The sequence below is a fragment of the Bombus affinis genome, chromosome 16 (genome assembly GCF_024516045.1).
Source record: "Bombus affinis isolate iyBomAffi1 chromosome 16, iyBomAffi1.2, whole genome shotgun sequence".
In the NCBI taxonomy this organism is placed as follows: domain Eukaryota; kingdom Metazoa; phylum Arthropoda; class Insecta; order Hymenoptera; family Apidae; genus Bombus; species Bombus affinis.
In genome coordinates this window covers 3,218,972-3,241,994 of record NC_066359.1, presented here as the reverse complement: position 1 = coordinate 3,241,994, position 23,023 = coordinate 3,218,972, and the positions used below count along the sequence as shown (strand labels likewise).

Sequence of the window (23,023 nt, the reverse complement as noted above, 5' to 3'; positions counted from 1 at the left end):
ACGCAGAAACCGTCGGACGCCCACCCCGTCGAAGAGGGATAAACGATGCACACCTCCTACTTTCTCTGGCCTTCCTTCCCCTCTTTTTACCAATACCCCCGGTCAGGGCCACGCTTGAGCAGGGTCGCGAACATCGCGGCATATCGTTGTTATAGAGCAAACTCACTCTCTCTCCTTCTTACTCTATCACATTATAGAAACGCTACAGATCGCCTGATGCCGACGTTTATAGGGAGAAGGGAGGAGCTGTTAGTACTCCCTCGCTATGCCGCCGCCCTTCTTTTCATAATCAGAAACAAGCTTCACGAAACCAATCTCTCTTGCTTTAGTTGGCCATGTATGGAGTGGCCGAGTAGGTTATGTGTTGAATGTGATTCAATCCTGAAGGCTACTTTAATTGGAAGTAGTGATGGGTTGTCTCAAGCATTTCAAGTCGCATCGAATATCTGAATGTGGCGAAAATTCAAATCAGTTCGAATACGATTCGATACCCTAAGACTTATGAAAGTCTTAGACCTTGAAAGTTTTGCAACTCTTCTAAATCTTAAAAGTTTAACGTGTAGTCAATATCTGAGAGCATTTTGAATACTTTAATCCAAATACATACATTGGTATAAAATATTAAAGATAATCTAGAAAGTTTGAGATATTGGAAATGCATCTACGTGAACGATTTCCAAGAGTTTTGAAGTATTGAATGATATTCGAATCATTTCGAATTTCAGCATTCTTAAAAAACATTGAATCATCTCAAAACTGATAATGAAATTCGAATGCTCATCGTGAGTTGTATTTCTATGCGATCCAATCAATGTTTTTTCGATCAATCATATGTATTTTCTACACTTTTTCTTAAGACTCAATTCACGTATTGATTTCGTTAAAAAGTGGGTACTTCTTAAAAAGTGTACTCGTTAAAAAGTGTATGAAAATATCGATTACGTTTAGTTCGATAGATTGATAATATACAGAATACAGAACGATATAAAAATAATTTACTTAACAAAAAGTATATAATCTTATACTGCTCCAATTTGAGGTTATGAATTTATCAATATTTTTTTATATTTTGTACTCTTTATGGAACTCATGGTTAATCTATTTATTTCATTAAAATTTATCTGGTGCATAGCAATAGGAATTTTTCAGGTAGGTACCTGGAAATATTGATGAGGTTTAATTCAATAAAACGGAATGGGTATTATACAGAAGTGGTATACACTTGACATGACAAAAAATAAAATATTTATCTGGAAGGACTGAGATGTAAAATAAGTCCAATATGGCTTTTATTAAGTCAATGATAATGACAAGTGAAATAAATTAATCTCTAACATCAACCGTATGTCGTAATTGCATGATGTTAGTAACAATAAATTAAATAAGTAGTTACATTTAAGTAATCAGATAATCTACATATAGACTGTTTACTAATATACATTAGCAATTAACGTAATTTATAAATAAATTCTTCTTCAAGAGTTCTAAAAATAATATCGAGCTTACAATCCAATGGCGTGTATGATTATGTCATATGTAATGTGTACCTAAACAGGAAATTATTCACAATACATGCTTGACGATTTTGTTACAAGTCTAAAGTAACAAACTTAGAATAACATCATGTATTTCTTTATACCAAACTGCATTTTCTAATTGTGTTAAACTAGAATTTAATTTCTGTAACATCAACTCTTTGTAATTATGAAAGCATACGTTCAATGATTATGGCATTTAAAATGCTCGACGTTCGTGTAAGTATATAATTTTCTAAAAATTGTACCAACTCAGTATACAATGATATACCTAGTCATAAATACATTTCTTAATCATATTGATGCATTTAAAGACTTATATACAGATTAGAACATATCTGTTCTATTCCTTAATGGAAACTGAAACACTGTACATAAAAATATTTACATATTAAAATTGAAATTCTTGTTATGGTCGTGTTCTTTTTCCGAAGTTGATCGTTAAAATAGTTAAGATTCAGCGCAGCCGTAATTAATGTACATTTACGCGCTTAAAATCTTCCCTCTTATCTTCATCTCGTTTATCTTGAGCTTGCAAGCTAACTGCAACGAAGGTAGAAAGTCGTTGTATAAAGTACGAAAAAAGATAAATAGGTCTACAAAGTAGTAATCCTAGAGTATTTGTACTAGAGTGGGCTACAATTGAAGTTCAGAGTGAACAATGATTCTGTCATAATGAATTCGTCGTAGAACTGCGTTTTGAACGTGTAAATTACTTTTAGAAGCGTGCAGAAAATTGTACAATGCCACAGAAAATGAACCTCCTACAGTCCACCGCCTGATCTCTCTACACTGATCTGTTTCTTCAGCATATCTTTCTCGTGTTGCGCCTCTTCCATCTCTGCCATCCTTGCAAAACGTGAATATGCCACGTGTCCAGATTTAATAGCCGACATCATCTGCGCCAAATTGAGAAAAATTAGCTTTAAAAATTCGAAACAAGAAGAAACCTTGTTCCATGAACTTGGTGATAATCACAGTTTCATAGTTTGGCACAAGAGCAGCATGATACTAAAATATGTTGAAAGAGAGAAGTAAAAGAAGTAGAGAGGTTCGAATATTCATAGAAATATTGTAGTCACAACATCAGAACAAGACACACTTTGATTAGATTAGATTATTGTAATCTATTAATATGTAATCAGGTCTAAACTATTCGTGCAACAAAAAAGAGAATATTAAAAAATTTGTTACGAGAAATTATGATAAAATAAAGGAATAAAAATGTTACTGGTATCTATCGTTATCCAACAGATCTTTTGTGCGATTATTTTTTTTTTTTGTTAAAACTGAGTAGTCCTAAGTAATGTTAAAAGATATGTAAATATATGTGTAAAATAATGCAACAAAAGAAATTTGAGAAAAAAAGAAATTTGAAAGCGGCTACAAGACTATACGACAAATCCGTGCGTGCGAGCTTTCACAGACCTGAAGATATTCGTCCAACTCGACCTGACCATTCATATTAGTGTCGATTTCGCGTAGTATTTCATGAAGCTCTTCACCAGGCACTTCCTTGTCACCAAACAACTGCGAATGGTAAACAAATGTTTCAATTAAATATATGCTTTACAATTTACCTGCAGATAATCTTGTAACTCCATTTGCCCATTGTAATTGAGATCAATTTCATTGAGCAAAGTGTGCATCTCATCTTCTTTCAGTTTTATGCCAAGTACCTGTACATCGACAATTACATGTGTAATGAAAACAAAAAGAAAATAAAAAATAAATTTAGCATAAAATTAATACTATATTTTATGCAAACCTTAAGTCCCCGTCTGATGTCGTTAATGGAAACATAGCCTTTGTTGTCTTTATCGATGATTCCAAAACGTTTGATATACAATTGAATTTCTTCCTTCGTGAGGTTGATAGGAATTTTGTCACGAGACGCGCGATTAACCATTTGTCCCATTTCATTAGCGAGGAAGTCACTAGCCTCTTTATGCTGTCTTTTCTTTTCCTCCGGTGTCCAATGTAATTCTTCTGCCATAATGTCGATAATAACTGGAAGAGCTTCTTGTGCTGCTTGGACGTTTAAGAAGGCTAATCTCAATCGTCTTGCAATCATATCAATTGCTGTTCTCGCATATTCACGAACTCCATATCGAATCTAAAATTAATAGCGATTAATTATTACAATGAATAAAGAAAGGTATATCAAAAATAATTGATTGATAGTATTTACCTCAGCGTCGATATATGGAAATTCAGGATGTATCTTTTTGCCTATAATTGGCCACCTTTTACCAGTAAGGGAAGCCATTTTTGCTACAGCAAATGCACGGTCTCCATAACTCTTGGCCATATGTTGCGCAACCTCACATTCCAAGCCAAAATCTTGTACTAATCTGATGTACATTGTTGGACTCCAACCATGAGCTCCCTCGAGGAGAAAACCATTCGTTTGACAAGGTCTTTCAGGTTTTAAATTGCAGGCTTAACAAATAATATGAAAATTAAAAATAAAACTTAACAAATCTCTATCGTACACGTACATCATGTACTATACCTTTGATAGCTATATCAATAGTTTCCTCAGCCATCGCTCTGTACGTTGTCCATTTTCCTCCAGCTATCGTGATAAGTTTTGTAGGACTGACATGTACAATGTGATTTCTCGCAAGGGACTGGGTATTTGGTTTGTTTGGATCGGAGACAAGAGGTCTTATTCCGCTCCAAGCGGACAAGACATCTCCTCGACGAACTTCAACGTCCGGATTGAGGTAGTTCTTCACTTCACGTAAAATGAACATGATTTCATCCTCAGTGGGTCGCGGATTATGCGTTATTTCGCAGGGTAAATCAGTCGTTCCTGCGATCGTTTGTTTCTGCCACGGTAAGAAAAAGATCACTCGGCCGTCACTCGTTGATGGATCCAATAAACCCATCTGATCGGGACTATAAAAATGAAATTAATACATATAATTAATGTAAGTTTTCTTAACCATGCTTCCCAAGTTCAAGTTTTATAATCTATTCAGTTATTCACCTGTAATAGCCTGGAAGAACAATATGAACACCAGAAGAGGGACAGCAGATTTCTTTAACATTCTGGTCATCCATTTTCCTGATATGGTCGGTGAAAGGCCCTGTTGCGTTTATTATTGCCTTTGCCTTCACATCCCATTGTTCACCTGTAAGTTCGTCTTTCACTCGAGCTCCAGTAAGGACTCGATTACCATCCTTTGTGCAGAAAAAATTTTATTCCGATAAACAATCTATCTTCACATGGCTCTTATCACATACGTATAATCAGATAATATTGATGCCAATACCTTATCAAGACCTTTCAAGAGATTAACAACTTTAACATGATTTACAACCGTGGCACCATGTCGTGAGGCAGTTAGTGCAACTGCCAAATTCATTCTGGCATCATCCTGTTGACCTGTTACATCAAAGTAATATGAAATTACAGCATGCTTGAAAGAGTTGATAAAGAATAGCACAATAGAAATACCATCATAGTAAACAATAGCTCCTGTAAGTTTATCTCCTTTCAGCATGGGAAACAATTCTAGCGCATCCCTCTTGCTGAGAAAGTACGATGATCTGACTGTCTTGCCTCCAGCAACAAGATCATACATTTTTATACCAAACCAGTAGTAGGGAATTTGCCACCACCTATTGAAGATAAGTGGATTTTGATTATTAATTTCATATCGAACAGGTAAAAGAAATTAAGAGTCATAACATACGTGTAAACAGGCAACATGATAGGCAGAGGATGAGCCAAATGAGGTGCGCTGTGTAACATAGACGCTCGTTCATGCAAAGCTTCTTTGACCATTTTGTATTGTTCCACATCCAGTTGTAATATAGCCTTCTGTAAGTAGCGGACTCCTCCATGAATAAGCTTTGTACTTCTAGAGGATGTACCAGAAGCAAAATCATCTGCCTCGATTAATGCCGTCTTCAAACCTGGAAATTAAAAATAGCACATGATTAATAAATAACTACTTAAGTTTTTTATTTATTTAAAGTCGCATTACCTCGTGTACATGCATCTAACGCACATCCAGCTCCAGTCGCACCACCACCAACGATAAGAACATCGTACTCTTCGTGATTCTTCAACGCTTTCACTTGTTCTTCTCTGGTTGGCAAAGGTCTTTTCGGTGGTCGTGATTTCTGTACATCCGCGTGTACCTAATAAATAAAGGAATATTGTATCACGTGAACTACAACCAATTTTGCACAATACTTAAATTTTGCACAATATTTAAAGTAGAGCACTTATTATCATATTTATTGGATGAAACAAATTTATATCTAAATTCTATTTCTTTAATTATGTATATAAAAATATAAAATTCCATAAAATTCATCTAATTATAAACCAGTTTTCATAAATGACATAATACTAGTCGATAAAACAGTTAGAGATGGAGCGGGTCATCCAAAACAAAAGAGCATTCCCCGCGTATTTATTAGTACAGATTGAAAGCTATTCTTCGCTTATCATCGTATAGGAGCATGGGGCAATTATCGTAATAGATGACCCTATACCGGTGTCGTCTTGGATATCATCAACTTTAGTCACTTCGTGATAGAATCAATTGCGATCACGATTCGTGTCACTGTATCAATTTGATTTGTCGGGTATAATCAAGTTTGATAAATATCGGTCTCGTGCTTACACATCCATACAATAAATGAAATATTTTACGTTGGTCTTTATTTTTATTTTCCTTAACTTTTTTTCATATATCGTCAAATCAAAATGAAATAATCCTATATTCAGACGGGCCATAGCTTCGAAAAACAATCGTGTATCAAAATAGACGAGCATTCCTGATAGCTGGTCCTGGCCTGGCACAGACCTTTGCAGCAATGAAATTTTGGTATCCACGTGACTGCTAACTTGGTAACTTGGTAACACGAAACACTACAGCCTTGACTGCCAGCGTAAATTATAGTTATAATAGCTTTCGTTAAGCTATAAGTCAAACTGAAAAATGCAATAAACGATTGAAATTTTATTGCGATGATGATGCTGGCCTCTTTCGATATTTGCACTTAAATAGCATTTCTTTTAAACGCTGTACATTATCAGGAAACGAGAAAGAAAAAAAGATTCAAGAGCAATAATCAAAATTTTAACAAGAAGAAGTTAATACGTTTGATTGCAAAGAATCAGATTGCAAAGATTGTATATAAAAAGGGCCCAACAAATCCATCTTTGCTGATATAGCACTGTCTTTGTTCCTGCGATTTTAAACATAATCCCACGAGTGAGTTTTAAACGGAAAATTCCATATCCCTTGCACGATTAGCTTTTACAAAGAAGAAATCATAACCAGCAAATAAAGAATGAAATAGCGATCTAATAAAGTCGATTATACTTACGGTATTATCGGTCATTAACAGATAAGAAGTAAGAGCACTAGCACCGATAGCACTTGCACCACCCACTAATAGTTTTAGCGATGCCATTTTATTACGTCTGTTGTGATGGAACAACCCTTTTCTAAAGATCTGGAAATAAACGAAAATACGTTTGTATTACTGTTGCTCACGTCAACCACGGTTTAGAAATTACGTAAGACGAGAACGGAATAGAAAAATAATTATAGAAAGATACGACAAAGGGTTGCTAAACAGCGAAATTTCTACACGAATGATAAGTGCTTGTTAAATTAGGAAAAAATATCGTTATACAATGATAAGATAAATGATAAGATAAATCGAATTGATAGCTGTAAAACTGAAGATATAATCTTTCGGTTGATTAATCAATGCCCCTGATCTATTTAGTGAATCACCATCTAGATTTTTTGGCAATACATCAACAGGTGTAATTTGAATAACAGTAACACGGAAACAAATACAGTGGAATTTTGTTTATTCGAACAAATTAATACTAAGCTTTCATTATCCGAACTATGATCAAGCATAATCTCGTACTATTTCGTAATACGTACAAACACTTATTCTTATGAGTATATTAATACATACAATTATTTATTTTTATTCAAAATAAATTCCATATGTCAAAGGAGGAACGGTTGAAATTGTAATACTTCAATCCTAATATGTTTCAACTAATAAGAAGAGATGGAGAGAATAGCTACTTAGTGAACAGTGAACTATTATCGGAACAGCCTTGTTCTCCTGTTTGTTCGAATAAACGAAATTCTACTGTATTAAGAAGGAATACGACAAGAATGTTATTGATGAGGACTTAACCTAATTTTTTATAAATCAAAATTTGAGTTTGATCATTTTTATGTGTTTTATGTAAAAAGCAATGTAATGTACAATGATTTTAAATATTGATACAGCTATGAAAGCATAGAGTTACATAGTTCGTTGGCTTCTTTGCAAAGATTTAAGTTTTAAAAATGTTTATTGGCAGTTATCCCGGAATATTTTTGTCCTGATTAAACGTGACATACCGATTCTTTATTTCTTTTGCATCGGATCATGTGATATACTAATGTGTCATACGAGACATCGTACCTACACTGTCTTACTTACGTATACAATGATGTAATAGACTTTAGTCTAGTGATTAAGAGCCATGAGTGCAAAGTGAATTACTTGATAGTGGTGTTATAATTAACCGGCTAGAACTCACTCTTACTGAGTGAGGAAATCCGTCTTGATAAATTTGCTGCATACATTCAACGGTTTCTGTTGAATTATCAGTTATAAAATACATGATTGATAATGAATACGGAATATATGTAGCTACTATGTAAACGTAGTATAACGCGATGTAATACGCAAGGCTCACTAAAATCATTGGTTATTTGTCTGCGATTTTGTTAAAACTTCGAATGTCAGGAATTTTTTTCAAAAAATACTACGATATATTAACCGATTTTTAGCAAGATGCATTATGATTGCACGTTTCAAAGATATATTATGTATTAGGTAAAGAAAAACGCATTTCTACTTTCTAGTAATAAATATAGCGATTATTTTAAATAGTAATAAAAAACGTTGACGCAAATAAGGCATAATCATTCCCTATACTATCGACGGTTTAATTACTTCTTTTCTTCACATTTTTATTAATAATTTTTGTACATATGTTCGAGTTATTATGTTATATATGTTATATTATATTAATATAATTAACCAATAAAAGTAATTTATATATTTAATTGAAATATGATACACAGCAAGATGCACGTGATTCTGACGCACTATTTTTTATCGGATGACGTGTTCGTCTTAATTCATGAATTAAGGTAATTCCAATAAAAAAGTAAGAACAAATAGAAAATATGAAATTATTACATATAATTGGCACTTGTCTAATCACAGAGTTACTCGCCTTTCAAGTATTAAAAAAATAATTTACGTTATGCTATTCACTATGAGACCTTGACAGTCCCCTAAAACACGTGGAATTACGTAAGCCGTATTAATCAGCAAATTCTAACATTCTCAGTTTCCTTTTTGACTATTTCTCTTTTTTTTATGAATGTCAGATATATCGGGATATAACATATGCGAAATATCTTATGAAAATGGAGAAACTGATTGGATTGGATGAAACTAGTTAACACTAGTTGAATCTTATGCTATTGTTTTTCTCAAAGCAAACGGAGTCATAACATTTCCATAATTTTTATAAATATTAAAGTATGTGTATATTGCAAATGTAGAGACCGATGTCGTAAAGCTATGTTTTAAAATAGCATCTGAATCTCGTGCCAAATGATTTGGAATGTCATCAGTATTTGTATTGTAACTGTACTCATTATACGATACAGATATACATCACAATATTATGAGTGGGAATAAAAGAAAAATATTCACTAACTCTCTCTTATTTCAATATGGATGAATGAATGAAATCTCGTAAACAATCCATTCTTCAGTTACATAAATCGACCTCAACGTATCACCACCTTTTTCTAATTAAAACTTCAGTGATCATAGGAGTTAGTTTATAAGGATTTCTATAAAAAAAATTCATAATTAACATCACCTTATTTTTTCATTAAAAAATGTAAAATAATTTAGTATGAAAATGAATGGTTTATTATCTATATGCAATAGTTCATAGAATGTTCTTTGCTGTAGTAGCAATTGACATTTGTGACATTACTGATAACGCTACTTACTGTGAAACAAATTGACAGCTATGAGAGTCTTGAAAACACTCGCGCACAGTGGTGGTGAGTGCGATATATGAAACTAAAAATTAACGATAGACATATTCAACGAGAATACCGGCACACATTTCACTGACTCGCACGAGCGAATGAACCGTAGTGAACGATCAAACGACACTTAATAAAGATGTAAACTGACTGCCTCAGCGACATCTTTCGAACATTTTTCTATTTATTGAATGGCGCGCCTAATAAAACGTAAATCAGTTTATTCGCCTCTTTTCATCTGTGGATAGAAAGATTAAATCCTGAAAATGACATAATATACTTTTACATTAAAATAATGGATTTTTTCATTCAAAGATATATAAAATTTTTCTCAATCAATTATATTGTTTTATATTCACATTTTTTTTTTATACAAAACAAATGATTTCTTTTCACGATGTCAAAAAACAGATTAGTCAAAAATACTCAGTTCCTTATTATTTGTTACTCGCAAAAGTTCGTAAAATAGTGATTTTTTTATCTTGGTTATCTTATGTAGCATAACTTACATATGAATTATGTATTATTCATACCAGAAATAAAATAATTTTTCATTATTTTACAGCGATATATCTCTATAAACGATAGACACTCGTTTCATCCTGAACAATTATAGGGTTGAATATACATAAAAGTCTTGTGTATTAGTTAGACATAAAATAACATCCGAAATCTTAATGCTAGTAACAAGTGAATTCACATGTTGACTACAATCTAACAAAATAAGAAATGTAAACATAGTACAAATGCACAGGATGTATGATGAATGGATGTACAATAAATAGCAAAAATCATTGCAAAAAAATCAAAACACACAGCGTAGCTAATACCTACTATTTACACAAATTGTTATATCAAAATATATGATCATTTTTATTACACAATTAATTATGTTTTCTTTCTTTTCTTATTATCCTCTTGAGCCCAAAACGTGAGCTAAAAATTACACTTCATCAGATGCAAGTACTTCTCTATCAGTGGGTGAAGATGACTTGTCTTTTCTTTCATCTTCTTTCATTTGAAGAGCAACCGCGGACTCAAGCACCCGTATCCTACCCTCATGTTTCACAATCACCGCTTTTAATTTTCGTATTTCCTCCGTAAATTCTTTTAAAAGTTCTTCCTGTAAAACAAACAACCATATGTTCAACAATTTCGTCAAGCATAAACTTACGAGTGACGTACAGTAATGCCTGCCGATGCTTGTGTAGTATTTTGTGCAGAATTCGAGGAGGCAACTTTTGCTCCTTTGCTCAATATATTTGACTTTTTATGCACTTTCAATTCGTTTTTGGCTACTGAGGGTTGATAACCGTCCCTCAGAGAGATCAATATGGGATCTGCATCGGTTCCATTTTCCCACTCTTCGGCAGAAATCGCAGCAGTGTCGCCGGGGGTATCAGGATACAAATCTTCTTGAAATAATTCTGACTGGAAACGAGTAAACGATATTAAAACGATTAAAAAGAAAAACGATTATTTATTCGGTATTCAGATTGTGTATGAATTGTACCTTTCTTGGTACAGTCATAGAGATAACCTGGCAAAAGCCTGAGTTGTTGAGCCGGTAAAATCTAGTTATTTCACAGCTATTAACATCACAGCCTCGTTTTGGCATCATTCCTATACCTCGTTGAGGATCAGGCGTTTGAAACGTATTGATATAATGAACAAAGGGAGGTTCAGGGGTAATTTCGAAATATCGAATCACAGAGTCACCCTTCCCACATAAATACACTAAATTCGTGTCGGAATCGTACAAAGGAAACATAACTCCGTTACTTGTATCCAATTCGACCATAACTATAGGTTCACCTAACATATCTGGAGCACGTAGGGAATATTGCCTCTCAGACATTTTACTGAAACCTGTGGTAAATATCAAGCCTCCCCTGAAAACACATTAAACACACATCTTTGTGGATACAGTTTTATATATGTTCATACATACAAATATAAGATCCTACAAAAATATACAAATCAATAAAATATATGTTTAAATATTATATCCTTCTCTAATTTAATAATTTACTTTTACTGTTTTTTGAATTATCTTATTCAAGTTAATCATCAAAACCGAATAACATCCACCTTGTTACAACATTTGAAAATTGTGTCTTTTGTATTAAATACACACGTGTGAAATAACACGAAACAAATAAAATAATTATTAAGAAATAGTGTTTTTTGTGCAACAAATTATTTTAATTTGTATTTTAAGCAGAAATCAGTGCACCAGCTCTGTCACTGAATTTTGTAAAATATATATACCTGAATCGATCTGTCCGTTTTTTGAAACAGATATTACCAGCATTCAAAACTGCATTAATGATTTTTTTAGATATTAGCATAGTTATTTCACTGTATTCTGTACTTGTTTGCCAACATATACGAAATGTTATATTTTAAATGATATATATACGATACTTACTGAAACTTTTATGCGGATACTACACAGTGGACACCTTGATATTTGCATTTATTAAGCTGACATCCCCCTGACGAGTTGCATTTTCAATCTTCAAGTTTTCCATTAAAAAATACCAAATCTCGCACTACACAAATTGGAAAGACCATGTGATAATAAAAAATAAATGTATTCTTAGTGAGCAAATAGAAGTATCAATCACATGTCATTAAAAGATACTATAGCCTGCTATAAACATAGTCTGTTTTGAGATAAACATCACATTTACCCTTACATTTATTGTGTAAAAAGGCGGATGTATATTGTTTGATGATTATTTAATGTGGAAGATATGTTGATAGTGTTTTGCATAATCAAGGTATTCATTATTCCTAAATACATATTTCGGTAACATTTATTTGAAACTTATTGGTTTTTATGTGCACAATGGTAGAAATATTTGTGATTAAATATATGTATAATTAAAAGCTAAAAGGGCTCGTCCACATTGATAAATACCTACTGAAAAGAAATTTACATACCTGAGAAAGATTGCACGAGTTGCTTTACTACCTTCGTGCGCAATGGCTTCTTCTAATATCTCTCCAGTTCTTGGATCCAAAATTCGAATCTTTTTATCTTTACAAGTAGTAACTACTCTGGAACCATCCCAATTCCAACATGCAGAATAAATCATATCTGGATGACAATCTATTCGTACTATGGCTTCTCCTGTGCCAACATTCCAAATCAATACAAGATTATCAGATCCAGCTGTGAGCAATATGTTCAATGCTGTAGGATGCCATAATACAAGGCCAACTCTGCGCTGATGCAGCTGAAGATCTACCACAGATTCAGTTAATGTCCTAGAAATACCACCATCAGGTATTTGCCATACTTTAACTACGCAATCTTCGGAACCTGATGCTATGATATTATCATTATGAGGACACCATGCAATGTCTAATACAGGACCTTTGTGTCCACCGACTAAAGGATAATCTGCTGGTATTCGACCTACCTATAATAATATAAAGATAAAATACAAAATAATAAAATTAACATGAGAATTACTTGCTAAATATTTAATGAAATAACAAATAATATACTAATACAGTGCTTAACTTGAAATTGAAAAAAAAAAAAAAAAACGAAAATGACAGGGAGATCGAGGGTGAAACTTACTTTGTTATGCGGTAAGACTATGAAAGCACCACCGCCTGCAGATTCTACGATGATAGCGAGAAATTTTGGATTCACGGCGCAAAAGGTTGAATCCCACGAGGACTTCGACACCCTTATATTATCGTAACATTGTTCACGTTTTAAAGCCGTCCCGTACACGTGGCGGAACTTGCTGCTGCGCACCACACGGAAAGACATATCTGCACCTACTTTCGGTGACAAACAAAAAGCAAAGAGAACAATGATTAACCTAAAGAATAAGGATGGTACTTTGCCGTGTGCCGGTTATTGTGATTATTTTAATAAATTATTGTTACGTGTCCACCGCCAACGTGGGCGTCGCGTGGACCATCCCCGTTTTATAAATAGATTCCCCACCCTTGACGTGTTGAAATGAGCGCGACTGAAATAAGAATATTTTTCGAATCCCGACTTTTTACTGTTTATAAGTTTAATGTTTCTCCCCCAGTCTTCTCGACCTCAGGGCTGCCAATTATCACGTATATCTCGGAAATATTTGATAGACCATAATTGATCAAACGAAAAATAGATCTGATCTACCCGAAATAAACCGGCCGCCGCTTTTATGCGACGATGATTCACACCGATCGTCATAGCGTTCCTGAATTTACATTACTGTACTCCGTCCGGTCCCGTCTAAGGCATGGATTGCAATCCAAATGCTTCGTTATTTCGATATTTTCGGACGAACGTTTGATCACTAAATTCACGGATATCGTGATTTTTGACGTTATGCCAATATCGAGGAGCAACCCGGGGGAGTATCGAAATTTCCCCACTGCTGGAGAACGCATTTAGGTCAATTGTATTCTTCGTTCGTGCTCCAATGAAATATCCTTCGTGAAAAGAATTAACATATTAGAAATCAGATTATCTGTGTTCAACTTAAGAACGAGATAAGTAGAGCAGAATTGTTTTACAGATACGTGAGCAAAACCACAATTACAAATGCGATTTACCTTCGACTATTTAAAGAAATACATCTATCATTCCCTCTGAATGTCGTTCTTTTATCTCACCCCGGTACGTTCGACGAAACAAACGAAAATCTTATCAATTAAAACAACTTGAACTAAAAACTGATTTTCTATATACGTGCTAATAGAAAGCTAAATAACGGAATAATTTCAACGTCCCGATTAATCGTTCTGCTATCGTCAACGGGTTGACGCCGACTGCTATTCTCTCGCGCTAACTGTATCTAATCTACCACGTGTTTGTATACGCCACATGCACATACGCAACAGAGATATTCACGCGCAACTACGACTCACGATTAACTATTACCATCGTATTTTACAGATAAGAATGCAGAGCTGCATTCATCGGATGACGAATACCCTTTTTTTAATTCGATTAACACTCGGAGAAATTTCAACGTTCCCGCCGACTAGCAATAACGTTGTAATTCAGTGAACGACCACGTAGTAGCGCTATTGACACGAACGACTGGATCATTTGAGAGCACCTTATTTGGAAGTGCGCACCCTGCTCCTGTGAATACCTACCCCCGAAGCTACTTCTTCTGTCACATTATCAGTTATAAATCTGTATACTTGTGAAATATTTTCTATGATTAGTTTCTTGTCTCACCCCCCTTGTTTTTTTGTTTGTAGCACTTGTATACGTACGAATTAAGCGGGTTACATATACACGAGGTAGAGAAAATCGTCCGATCTTTCCGTGAACACGACGAACTTATCGTGCCTAGATAATTTTTTCAGAGTACGTGTGTAAAAAGAATCCTCACCGAGAAATTTTTTTCCGATGACAGCCGATGCACGCTTTTGGAAAAGAACTCTCCCCACCCCCCAAATCTCACGCGCTAATGAGGATGATGGATGCGCGCGCTTCTAAACGCAATATGGCGCCTCACGGCGCGTAATATTTAAACTTTTGAGTCTCCTGCATATTGATTTTTTACATTGTCATTGATACATTTCCATTAAGCTGGATTTTTATGCATTTACAGGAAATTTGAAGCTGCCATTGCACAGAATGTACGAAATACGGTAAAATATATAAAGTATAGTGCTTTCTATAATACTTAGTAGGTAAAACAATTTTCTAACGAGGTTCTACTTTTTTTATTATATTCTGAAAAATATGAATTTGTATAAAAATTCGTAGTCTGGTAATAAGTCACAATATATAGTGAAACCATCTTCAGCCTTAATTGTATGTTTAAAACTTACTATTCGTGCTGTATACTAGTTTTTATATAAATATATGTTTTCAATAAACGTTATGTAACTTCTATATACATTTTCGAATTGGTTTTAAACTTTGTTATTATAATCACGATAATCGTGTCTCATTATAGTATTAACAAAATTTCAAAAAGTTTCGTATAATGAAGGTAATATATCCACAAAAGGATTCTGTGATAAGTGCTCAAATATTTTTGCGTGCCACTGTACGTTCTTAAGCCAGATTTACACTTTTTCATATTGGATGATCATCACGGATAGTTCATTAAAAAACATCGTTTTTTTCCGCGTTTCATTTAAAATGAGTAATGATCAATCTTTACTTTTGATAAATTAAATGGATGATTAATTCGTAGTGAAACGGCATTATCTTATGACCATGCCATTGCAAGTACGATATACTGAATGCAATCATTTCACGCTCCTATGATATATATCATACGAAATGAATATGGATTTGGCCGATTCTTACTATTTTCTGGGCAATCCTTTATTAAAAATCTTAATAATAAATGAGAGAATGGAACAGGGGAATAAAATGTCTTCTTTAAGACAGGGAAGGAAACTATCATATTTTGTTCCAAGATCTATAGGATCAACTTAGTAAATTTGAAGAATATTTTAAGCTAATGAAATGAATTCAACCATTGATCTGGTATAAATACTCCGGCTTTCATTATTCACATTTACCGTGAAAAAGATGTAAATTTGGCTTTATTCAATTCATTCCAAATAAGCTTTACTTTGTTGATTGGTCACTTCACGATAAAACGTAACTGAAAATATTATTTTTCGATAAATCATTCGCTATAATCATCCAAAGTGAAAAGGTGTAAATTCGGCTTTATCTTCCCTGAGTTCTGACTAACCAATCCGATTTTCGAACATAATCTAGTGAACAGTTAATAGAACATACTTAAAAGGGAAATTATTTGGAGGGGCGGGTGGGATTCGATTTGTCGCGAATGCAACACTTGCTTTCGTATCATTCGTGACAATATTCTAAAAAGTTGCATATGGTTGTATGCATGTTTGTTGTTGTGAGTGATGGTATGTTTAGATAAGAGAGTGAATTTGTTAATACTTTAATATTAAACTGGTAGAAATGGGTAATCAAGCAACACGTGGTGGACATGTATCCACCAAGAAGGCTGATGCTGTGGTTCATGTTGGTGATAATGCAAACGCAAACAATCTTTCGAAAAGTTCCTCAGGGACTGAATTAGAAAGTAATTCGCACATGCAGTTCTTTCCAATTGAAAGTCTAGCGAAGGTATAGGGTCAATTTGTAATTACTATTTTGTCGTAAATCGAACGACACAGATATATTCGATATATCGCAGAAGTATGTCGATCGTCTTTTGAAAATCATTAATCGTCACAAATATTTGTTTCACATTTTAAAAACGCAAATTGACTTGTATGGTTCACGAATAATATGCAAATTATTTCTTAACTAATTTATTTTCGATCCACTTTTCCTTTGACAATCTTTATAATTCGTATAACTTATGATGTCATGTTGCTGATGTAATATGTTTTTTGTAAATAATATTTTTGCGTTGCAAAAATTAGTTTAGATCATTTCTGGTCTTTTCCAAAAAATGTGAATAAATATAAAGCTGTTTGTCACTTCTTTCCACGTTAATAAAATAAGATACTATTACTTTCTAGTTTGCAGATTTATCAACATTAATAATATCTATTAAGATTTATTAAGATTTAATATTTATTAAAATTAATTTTAGAAAGCATGTATTAGTTAGATTGTTCATTTTGCAGATTTTGTCTCATTTAACTCACGAACAGGAACGTATAAATGGGATAACAATATCTATATTTCAACGCTATCTCTTCCCCAATTATCCAGAGTTAGGTGAAAAATTATTCAATTATCTCCATCATGCTGCCAATGTTAATACTACGCACTTGAGTGCCAATTCTTTCAAACAACAAGCAGAGAAGTTCCTTTCTGTAATGAGTGATCAAACTGTATTGGAGAATTATGTGAAGATGTATTCTGATATAAAAGGAGATGGAAGCATAAATCCTGATGGATTGAAGGCTTTATTGAACATTTCTTATAGTATTGCTATGGATAGTAGTGGAACCTCTCCCTGTATTTATAAAGGTCAAATAATCGATTCAGCTGTATCATCGTGTGTTAGTAAATTTAATATTTATTAGCATTATTAACCGAAACCTATACGAAACTAAAACTATAGAATGTGTATTACAGTTTCATGGCAAACATACTTTGTCTGTGAGTTATGTGAGCAACTGGATCTGGCAACATTGTCCACGTCTAATATATGGCCCTCATCGATATATAATACATGTACTAACAACTGCTTACAGAAATGGTAAAGCTCTTTTATCCAAAGAACAACCACAACCACATTTGGAGATACCAACACCTATATTGGAGCAACCAGATTCTTTATGTTTTCCCCAAGTTTTGTTACCTATGAGCTACGTGTGGTTATTATCAAGCACACTACCCGAATGTTATCTTCAGGTATATTTTCATTTGAAATTTGATATATACTTCACTGAATTGTAAAATAATAAGATAAATATATGTTTAGACAGATGATTCACCAAAAGATGTTACTCATGCACTCATAGCTAAGAGAATGGGCAATGTGTGTCCTAGACACTGGACATTATTGTACAATAGCTCAGAACATGGAACAGGAGCTAATCGATTTCTTTACCATGTATTAGGATATAGAGGACCTACTCTTTTATTCATACGGATTGCTAATCCAGATGGAGATACTTCGCGTCCTACATACTGCATATGTTCAGCGATAGAATGGCGTGAAAGTCATCTGTATTGGGGCGACGAAGATTCGATGGGCATTGAATTGTTTCCTTCATATAGGGTTATTGAAAAGGGAGCTAAAGTATTATACTTGAATACTGGTATCAGAGGTTATCCTCATGGATTACGGTTCGGGAGTAATCCCCGCTCGCCGTATATTAGTATAGATGAATCATTCCATTCAGTCAGTATAGCAGGTGCACCTTATCCGATTGCTAGCTTAGAAGTTTGGGGTTGTGGAGATATGAAATTAAGGTATCTTTTGTTTTTGTTTTCTCTCTTGTATAAAGATGAATAGATTTCAATAAAAAAATTAATTTGAAATATTTTACAGGGAACGTCAATTGGAAATTAAAAAGTGGCAAGTGAAGGAAGCAGAAAAGCAGAGGACCGTTAAACTAACTGCTAAAGATTGGAAAGATCATCCTGATCGTTACTTACTTGAATTGGCGGGTAGGGCATCCTACAACGAATCAAATAAATAGTCTCAATATGATATTCTATTATAGCACAAAATTAATTCAGGATTTTAGTAGATTATTTGTATATATGTATATATCATTAAGCATAGTATTGCTTGAATGTGTAAGTACTTATGCTGTATGTGTAAGATTGCAAACACCATATTCGATTTACAAAGTACGAAGTGCTATAGTATATAAACTGTACAATAACAGGAGGAGGAAAGTTTCTTAATTTATTACTTATTTTTTATGAATCAGTTACTTAAACTAAAATCGAAGTACTTCAAAAACCTAACATAGTATATTTTTAAATAGTACTTTCATGCTCAATAATATTAGCATAAAAGATACAAAGCTCCAAAAACATTTAAGATAAAAATGTGCTATCTTATATAGCGATGATTGAAAATTTGCATTATAAATGTTAGAAAAATTGTTTAATAACTGTAAACTTTCAATTTTTAATAAAATATTAGATATACACGTGTATTTGTTAAAAGTATAACTACATAGGTGCTATTGCATATTTTTATGTGAGTTTTAGATAAATGTGTTTTAGTTGTGTGCGTTAAGTTTGAGCTATTTGATTCAGCCAACTCAGATTTATGTAATTTCCGGAATTTTGTATCTTTTTGTATTTTTAAGCTGTGACGATTATAGCGTGCCTTATATACGTACTTAAAGAATATAATGAATCACGTTAGATGTTAACATTAGATGCGTGCAAAAATGAAATAAAAATAACAGACACAACTGAAGAACTAGTTGCGTCCGAAATCTTATTATCTTCGGAGAAAAAAGTAGTCATTACTGGATAATTTATTTTAAATGACTAATGTTTTTTTAAAATAAAATTTGTATCTACATAAATAAAGCAATGAAATAGCGAGCAAGATCTTTTATTTTAACGATTATACTGTATAAACAATGTTATTTTTTGGTCAAGGAATAAATAAGATATTTAACATATTTTCTTATTTTTTAAATCCCGAAGTAATACTCAAGTTTAATATAATTTTTCTTATTTTATTCAGTTATTTCCTTAACTCTATGCTTCAGTAACTATAAATGAAGATCGTATGCTTTTTCAAGAATTTATTGCTTAATATAACGATATTCAATGTAATATATATTTCTACAGAAAGACGTGTATAAGATCATTTATCATTCCAAAGATAATTCAAACATTATATAATATATGAAGTAACTTGAGGAAATTGATTAATTGCTGTGATATTTAGCATACTTTTTAACATCACTGAATAGAGTAAGGGAAAATAACTTATAACGTAATTTTCATAAGTACATATATCAATACAAGTATATACTTTGTCAGAAACATATCTATTGAAGATCACTGATATGATTTTCAATATTCATTCACACTTACTGCAAAAAACTCTACATATATATCAGAATACCATATAAGACATATTTACAGTTATTTAAATAAATATATAAAACTATATCTCTCTAATAGGTTTTATATATATTATTTATGCTACCTGATAATACGGGATGTGCTATGAATGGAAGATAAACAAATCCAATATATTCATCTCTAGAATGAAATGATCTTTTGAAACATTAAGACAGTAGAAGAAAACATCCTTGGAATGCTGTTAACCAAAGTGAAAAGTATAACCGTCTGTACGAAATTGATAACCATCATGTTGAAAGAATGTTTGAAACACTACATTTGGATCGATATCTATATAGAAAAAAAGTTAATTATTATACCACATATACTGAAATGTGTCTAAAATCTTATACCAACATAAATTTACGGATTGTGCGTACCTTGGAATCCACCTTCAGCATCATCAATGTCGTGTCCACTATCGTAACGCGACCGTTTCTTAGGATCAGATAGAATACCATAGGCTTCTCCAACTTCTTTAAACTTCTTTTCTTGTTCTTTCTTTTCTCCTTCCGTTGCGTTAGGATGTCGGTCTGTACATAATGACGTAAAGACAGATTAACATAATTAAAATAAACTGAATAGAAACGCATTTTCAAGCTCACCAGGATGATGTACCATCGCTCGTTTCCTATATGCTTTTTTGATATCATCAGTAGATGCATTCTTATCAATACCTAAAATTTTGTAGTAATCTTTCCTTTTTGATTTTTTTAATGCCAACTTAGCTTCCATTAATAATCGTTTGTTATCTGTCAATATTTAATAAATTAATGTTATTATAAAAGTGTTTATTTTTGTAAGTAAAATGTGTATCTTCTTTACCTGAACTTTTATCCATTTTATACGCTTTTTCAAGATCACGAACAGCTTTTTCATATTCTTTGAGCTCCATATAAGAAGCTGCTCTTCTCAAGAGTGCTTTAAGATACTTTTCATCGAGTTTCAATGCTTCCGTACATTCTGTTACCGATTCATTTAATCGATTTAACTATAGGGTTAAGTGAAAATATTAGTAATTTTTATAAAATCGATTTTAATAAAATATGAAAATATAATACCTTTGCTGCAACCATTGCTTTATTAAAATGGAGTTTTGCATTTGTAACTATATTTTGAGGATCTATAGTCAAAGCTTCTGTATATAATTGATATGCTTTCAAATATTGTTCCATTTCATAAGCAGCATTTCCTTCTTCCTTTTTTTTTTTCAAATTCTTAGCTCGCTTATATATTTCTAATGCTTTAGCATGGTCTGGAGCCAATCTAAGTACTTGTTGGAAGTGTGCAAATGCTCTGTCAATATTATCTTGGAAATATAGGCACATAGCACGAACATATATAGCATCTGCATTTTGCTTATCAAGATGTAAGATATCACTGAAATATCATTGATATTGAATATAAAATAATTTTGATTACTTTAGGTTCATGAAAAAAGCAATTACTTTGCTATTTCCTGTGCTTCCTGATACCTCCCCAAGAATACCAAACATTCTGCTTTAGTTAATTTAAATCTTGTGCAACGATTACTCACATCACAGCAACGATCCATACAATATACAACCTGTAAGTAGTATATGTTAAACACTATTATCTATATTACTAAGTACATGTTCATTTAGAAGTTGAGCCACAAACCTTACGATAATCTTTAGCATTATATGCAGCATCTGCATCTTTAAGAAATTTTTTCACATATTCTAAGTCTTTTTTCTCTGTGGTAATGCCTTTATTTTCGGGATCAATCTCTAATAACTTAGATAAAGTAGTCTCAGCTTGAACTATGTCACCCAAAATCAGGCAACATTTTATAATTCTTACATAAGCCTAAACGTAAATGAATTGAATTAAAAGAATGTTCATTTCTTTAAATGTATTTTTATGTATCTTTATGTCTAACGTACTTTGTATACTTTTGGATCCAATTCAATACATTTCTTTGCATCTTTCAAGGCAGGAGGATATTTGTCAAGCATCATGTAACATGCAGCTCTGTTTGCATAAAGTAGTGGTGTATTTGGATATAATTCTAAAATGATATTTATTTTATTGATCCATAAGGTCATAACATTAAATTTTTAATTGAACAAATACTTACCAATAAGTTCACTGTACTCTTTTAATGCTTCTTTGTATTGTTTCCCACTATAAAGTTCTTTGGCAGTTTGCATTTTTGCATGTCTGAAACATCTATGTATTTAATATTGCACTGAATAATTTAATAAACCATAATCATAATCATATAAACTAAAGCCATATCATCTTTCACCAAGTCAATTATGTAACCCCATAAAAAAATATTAAAAACATAGGGTCAATATAAAATTAAAACGATTATTAAAAGATATAAAGAATATTTAAGAATTTTGAACATTATTTAAAGAAAGAGGTCGATCATTCCACGGTATATATCATTTCTGTTTATTAAAAAAGTAACATTTAATAAATTAAATGAAGCGCGACATTATATATTCTCGGTCTTTACTTACTCTTTAAACTGTGCAATAGTAGACATTGTCGAATGTTTTGAAGTATACTTGTGTATATTCCTAGAAGACTGAAAAATAGTAAGCGTAATATTTCATGAGATATTATATGATATTCCTATGTTTATACACAGTCATTTTATATTATTATGAAACTTACATCTTTGTAACAAAAATATATACGTACTAACCCAATCGGTTTATTCCCTTCGTGCAACAGTCCTACTCCCTTTAAAACTACCAACAGAAGGGCCGCATTTGTAATAATGATCCCAGGAAATTAGTATATACACGTTCCAAAACGCATCCAAAATGGTTTAAAAATCCAATTTAATT

At 32.7% G+C, this 23,023-nt stretch overlaps 4 protein-coding genes and 1 long non-coding RNA gene across 20 annotated transcripts; 2 read left to right on the top strand and 3 right to left on the bottom strand.

Moving 5' to 3' along the window:
• The first annotated feature begins 338 nt into the window (after positions 1 to 338).
• Positions 339 to 1,594, top strand: LOC126925394 (uncharacterized). The gene is made up of 2 exons (XR_007713918.1): positions 339 to 887; positions 1,150 to 1,594. It is a non-coding gene; the product is annotated as an uncharacterized LOC126925394 (long non-coding RNA).
• Positions 1,273 to 9,803, bottom strand: LOC126925378 (glycerol-3-phosphate dehydrogenase, mitochondrial). Of its 6 annotated transcripts, none has more exons than XM_050740853.1 (13): positions 9,623 to 9,803; positions 6,891 to 7,019; positions 5,534 to 5,690; positions 5,240 to 5,462; positions 5,002 to 5,165; positions 4,817 to 4,929; positions 4,531 to 4,724; positions 4,051 to 4,439; positions 3,727 to 3,977; positions 3,304 to 3,651; positions 3,116 to 3,214; positions 2,964 to 3,065; positions 1,273 to 2,434 (listed from the first exon to the last, which is right to left on the bottom strand). In XM_050740853.1, exons 2-13 carry the CDS (start codon positions 6,975 to 6,977, stop codon positions 2,300 to 2,302), a joined length of 2,262 nt encoding a protein of 753 aa, XP_050596810.1. In that variant the 5' UTR covers positions 6,978 to 7,019; positions 9,623 to 9,803; the 3' UTR covers positions 1,273 to 2,299. The 6 variants fall into 6 exon arrangements, with proteins under 6 accessions (XP_050596810.1, XP_050596806.1, XP_050596809.1 ...); XM_050740849.1 differs by lacking the exon at positions 3,116 to 3,214 and having other exon boundaries at positions 1,273 to 2,078; positions 2,252 to 2,434; XM_050740852.1 differs by lacking the exon at positions 2,964 to 3,065.
• Positions 9,804 to 9,983: 180 nt separating this feature from the next.
• On the bottom strand, positions 9,984 to 15,121 carry LOC126925383 (coronin-1C-A). 6 transcript variants are annotated; one of them, XM_050740865.1, is made up of 6 exons: positions 15,028 to 15,121; positions 13,257 to 13,462; positions 12,611 to 13,092; positions 11,175 to 11,553; positions 10,847 to 11,092; positions 9,984 to 10,784 (listed from the first exon to the last, which is right to left on the bottom strand). In XM_050740865.1, exons 2-6 carry the CDS (start codon positions 13,452 to 13,454, stop codon positions 10,605 to 10,607), a joined length of 1,485 nt encoding a protein of 494 aa, XP_050596822.1. In that variant the 5' UTR covers positions 13,455 to 13,462; positions 15,028 to 15,121; the 3' UTR covers positions 9,984 to 10,604. The 6 variants fall into 6 exon arrangements, with proteins under 6 accessions (XP_050596822.1, XP_050596821.1, XP_050596824.1 ...); XM_050740864.1 differs by having other exon boundaries at positions 13,257 to 13,465; positions 15,028 to 15,119; XM_050740867.1 differs by lacking the exon at positions 15,028 to 15,121 and adding an exon at positions 14,909 to 14,957.
• Positions 15,122 to 16,435: 1,314 nt separating this feature from the next.
• LOC126925384 (uncharacterized) lies at positions 16,436 to 19,667 on the top strand. 2 transcript variants are annotated; one of them, XM_050740869.1, is made up of 5 exons: positions 16,436 to 16,537; positions 17,270 to 17,650; positions 17,727 to 18,005; positions 18,076 to 18,569; positions 18,649 to 19,667. In XM_050740869.1, the coding sequence occupies exons 1-5, from the start codon at positions 16,535 to 16,537 to the stop codon at positions 18,797 to 18,799; spliced, it is 1,308 nt and encodes a 435-aa protein (XP_050596826.1). In that variant the 5' UTR covers positions 16,436 to 16,534; the 3' UTR covers positions 18,800 to 19,667. The 2 variants fall into 2 exon arrangements, with proteins under 2 accessions (XP_050596826.1, XP_050596825.1); XM_050740868.1 differs by having other exon boundaries at positions 16,436 to 16,760.
• LOC126925386 (dnaJ homolog subfamily C member 7) lies at positions 19,662 to 23,012 on the bottom strand. Of its 5 annotated transcripts, none has more exons than XM_050740873.1 (11): positions 22,879 to 23,012; positions 22,691 to 22,758; positions 22,300 to 22,391; positions 22,106 to 22,230; positions 21,840 to 22,028; positions 21,647 to 21,765; positions 21,260 to 21,578; positions 21,024 to 21,189; positions 20,804 to 20,950; positions 20,579 to 20,731; positions 19,662 to 20,489 (listed from the first exon to the last, which is right to left on the bottom strand). In XM_050740873.1, exons 2-11 carry the CDS (start codon positions 22,714 to 22,716, stop codon positions 20,401 to 20,403), a joined length of 1,425 nt encoding a protein of 474 aa, XP_050596830.1. In that variant the 5' UTR covers positions 22,717 to 22,758; positions 22,879 to 23,012; the 3' UTR covers positions 19,662 to 20,400. The 5 variants fall into 5 exon arrangements, with proteins under 5 accessions (XP_050596830.1, XP_050596832.1, XP_050596828.1 ...); XM_050740875.1 differs by having other exon boundaries at positions 22,300 to 22,382; XM_050740871.1 differs by having other exon boundaries at positions 22,848 to 22,981.
• Positions 23,013 to 23,023: the final 11 nt, after the last annotated feature.